The 2,500-nt window shown below is 39.4% G+C and overlaps 1 protein-coding gene across 19 annotated transcripts in view; it reads right to left on the reverse strand.

Annotated features, from left to right (window-relative positions):
- Window positions 1-2,500, reverse strand: part of Chi (LIM domain-binding protein 2 Chi) — a 289,290-nt gene that overhangs the window by 1,085 nt on the left and 285,705 nt on the right. For 12 of the 19 annotated variants that reach the window (XM_086546963.1, XM_086546962.1, XM_086546959.1 and 9 more), the window contains one exon: window positions 1-1,746. This exon is cut by the window's left edge and continues 1,085 nt beyond it. In XM_086546963.1, the coding sequence (XP_086403089.1) occupies window positions 1,447-1,746 (300 nt within the window). In that variant the 3' untranslated portion in view covers window positions 1-1,446. The remainder of the gene's footprint in view (window positions 1,747-2,500) is intronic. The other 7 variants (XM_086546966.1, XM_086546967.1, XM_086546968.1 and 4 more) reach the window with 1 other exon arrangement.

The following is a 2,500-nucleotide window of genomic DNA, read 5'->3' on the forward strand; positions in this document are numbered from 1 at the left end:
ATGATCAAGGTCAGACCAACAAAAGCCATCATATACAAAATTATATAAACAATTTTCTCAGACGAGATATTTCACATAACAATCAGTGAACCTTTGGAAATATTATGAAACGCTTTGAGAGACCAGCCTTGTCTACCTACAATGGGACATGCCTAGTTCTCTCACTTGAACGATGAATATTTATATATATATAAAAAAAAAGAAGTCTCTTTCATGTATAATAAAATGCACACAAGATATTACCTCAAACAAATAAATAAGTATGCACCCTAATTTATGCAAGAAATACCACTACCAAATAATGAATATGCATGGGACATAACCCATACCCTGAAATATTGCTAGTGTAGGCCAAGTACCATACTTAAAAGTTATATCACTACAAATATACACATACAACATAAAGGTTCACTTGTTGAAACAGTCTCTCTAAGATCCTCCACACATCCATGCCCAAGTATAATAAATACTTAACAGGGATTAACATGCACTTCAAACATTCAATCATGAAAACTTTATAAAGGAACAACTACCATCTCATGATAAGCACAATAATTGAAGGTCTAAGTATCATTCATCTTCATGAAACCATATCAAAATACTCAGGGCCTTGTATACCTATTTTGCAAAACTGGATATACAACTTAAAAGAATGTAAGAACCTTGTAACTTTGACCAAAAATTGGTCCCTATTGATTTTTTTTTCTTTGTTAAAATAATATAAAAAGTTACAAAGCATTTACAGCATGTGCACCACTGTAGGTATGAAAACTGGTAAGAAACACAAGTACCTGGGTACATGAAGACTGTTGTCCTTAAAACCTTAACTTTACAGCTTCATTTGGAAGTGTAATCTGTTTTTCTTCTTCTTCTTCTTCTTTTTTTTTTTTTTTTTTTTTTACAGTCTGATCTGAGCTTTGTCCCCCAGGGAAGATTATGTGCCACTCCATGACTGGCTGGGTACTATCACTTCAGTCTTTCAGAGTTCACAGTTTACAAGAGAATTAAAATTAAAACTCCAAATAGATAACTCACCCTCAAAACCCCAAATCACAAAGGCAGCCCAGTATCAAAGTTGTCTTCCACAACAAACTAAAAAAAAAAAAGAAAGAAAGAAAAAAAAAAAGAACTCATTTGGTCGGCTATCTACTAATGAAAATCAAGAGAGCGCTGATAGTCCAAATTGAATAAATAATAAGCTTCAATGATGCACTGCCAACTTTTCTCATTTGTAATACTTGTTTGACCCCCTTCAAGTCCACGACTCTTACTACCAAAATATCTTCACTACACCAGCTGTGAGCCTTCCCATCGAGGCTACTACCTATGATGGCTACTTTCCCATTCCTGAAGGTACCTTTTCCACTTACAAGGGGGGGAGGGGGAGGGGGAGGGGGTGCTACTTCGTAAAAAAAGAGAATCTAAAGTGTTTTTTTAACATCTGGGCTACTGACTGATTGCTGGACTCTTCTTGTCAGCGTCCTGGGGTTGTCGCGCGGGGTCGGGCCAGGGACCTCCGGGGCCAGTGGTCATCGGCGAGTTATTGAATGGCGTGGGTCCGGCGGGTCCGGGTCCTCCAGGTCCAGGTCCTCCTGGCCCTGCACCCTGGGGACCTCCGCCACTGCCGCTGTCCTCCACGTTGGCCGTGTCGTACTGGGTGTTCTCCAAGCGTGTGATAAGTCGCTCATCTTCATCACCAAATTCACCGCCCATCAGGGACGGCTCTCCAACCACCATCACGTCCTGCTAACACACACACCACACACCTCAGTATGCACGTAACTTAAGACTTACACTAATAGTAGTTCCCCATTCAAGAATATGTCAATTTACGCTAAATGACTAGTGAGTTTATTTCATAAACATAAAAAAAACTTTGACAGCAAACACTTCCATAATGATTATTGCAAAAACTACAAAATATAATAATATGGCAAGGGTTTCATATATGAAAAAAGAAAGAAAGAATGAAAAAACACTGTTCAAGTGCCTGTGTTTAATTTAGCCATACAGTACATATATATATGCATGCATACATGCGTCCTTTCACTCCCACATACTCATATCCTCCCTCCCTCCTACCCTCCCTCATACTCATACTCAAACACATACACACGACCAAATCCCCCCACCCCCACACACACACACACACACAACCACCACCACCACCACAAACACACACATCCACACATAAGCAAACAAACAAACAAACAAACAAACACACACACGCATATCTACACCAAACCACACACACACACGTCCAGACATCTACAAAAAAAAGAAGCATATATTGTCTTTTCATACACACACATACAAACAAATGGTATATACATATTGCACAATCTTACATACATTCTCATATATGCAATCATTTACATACATACATACATACATACACACACACACACACACACACACACACACACACACACACACACGCACACACATGCACGCACGCACACACATGCACCCACGCACACATACACACAAACACACACAG

The sequence above is a fragment of the Penaeus japonicus genome, unplaced genomic scaffold (genome assembly GCF_977035675.1).
Source record: "Penaeus japonicus unplaced genomic scaffold, GWHDUDI00000001_assembly GWHDUDI00000018, whole genome shotgun sequence".
Classification (NCBI taxonomy): domain Eukaryota; kingdom Metazoa; phylum Arthropoda; class Malacostraca; order Decapoda; family Penaeidae; genus Penaeus; species Penaeus japonicus.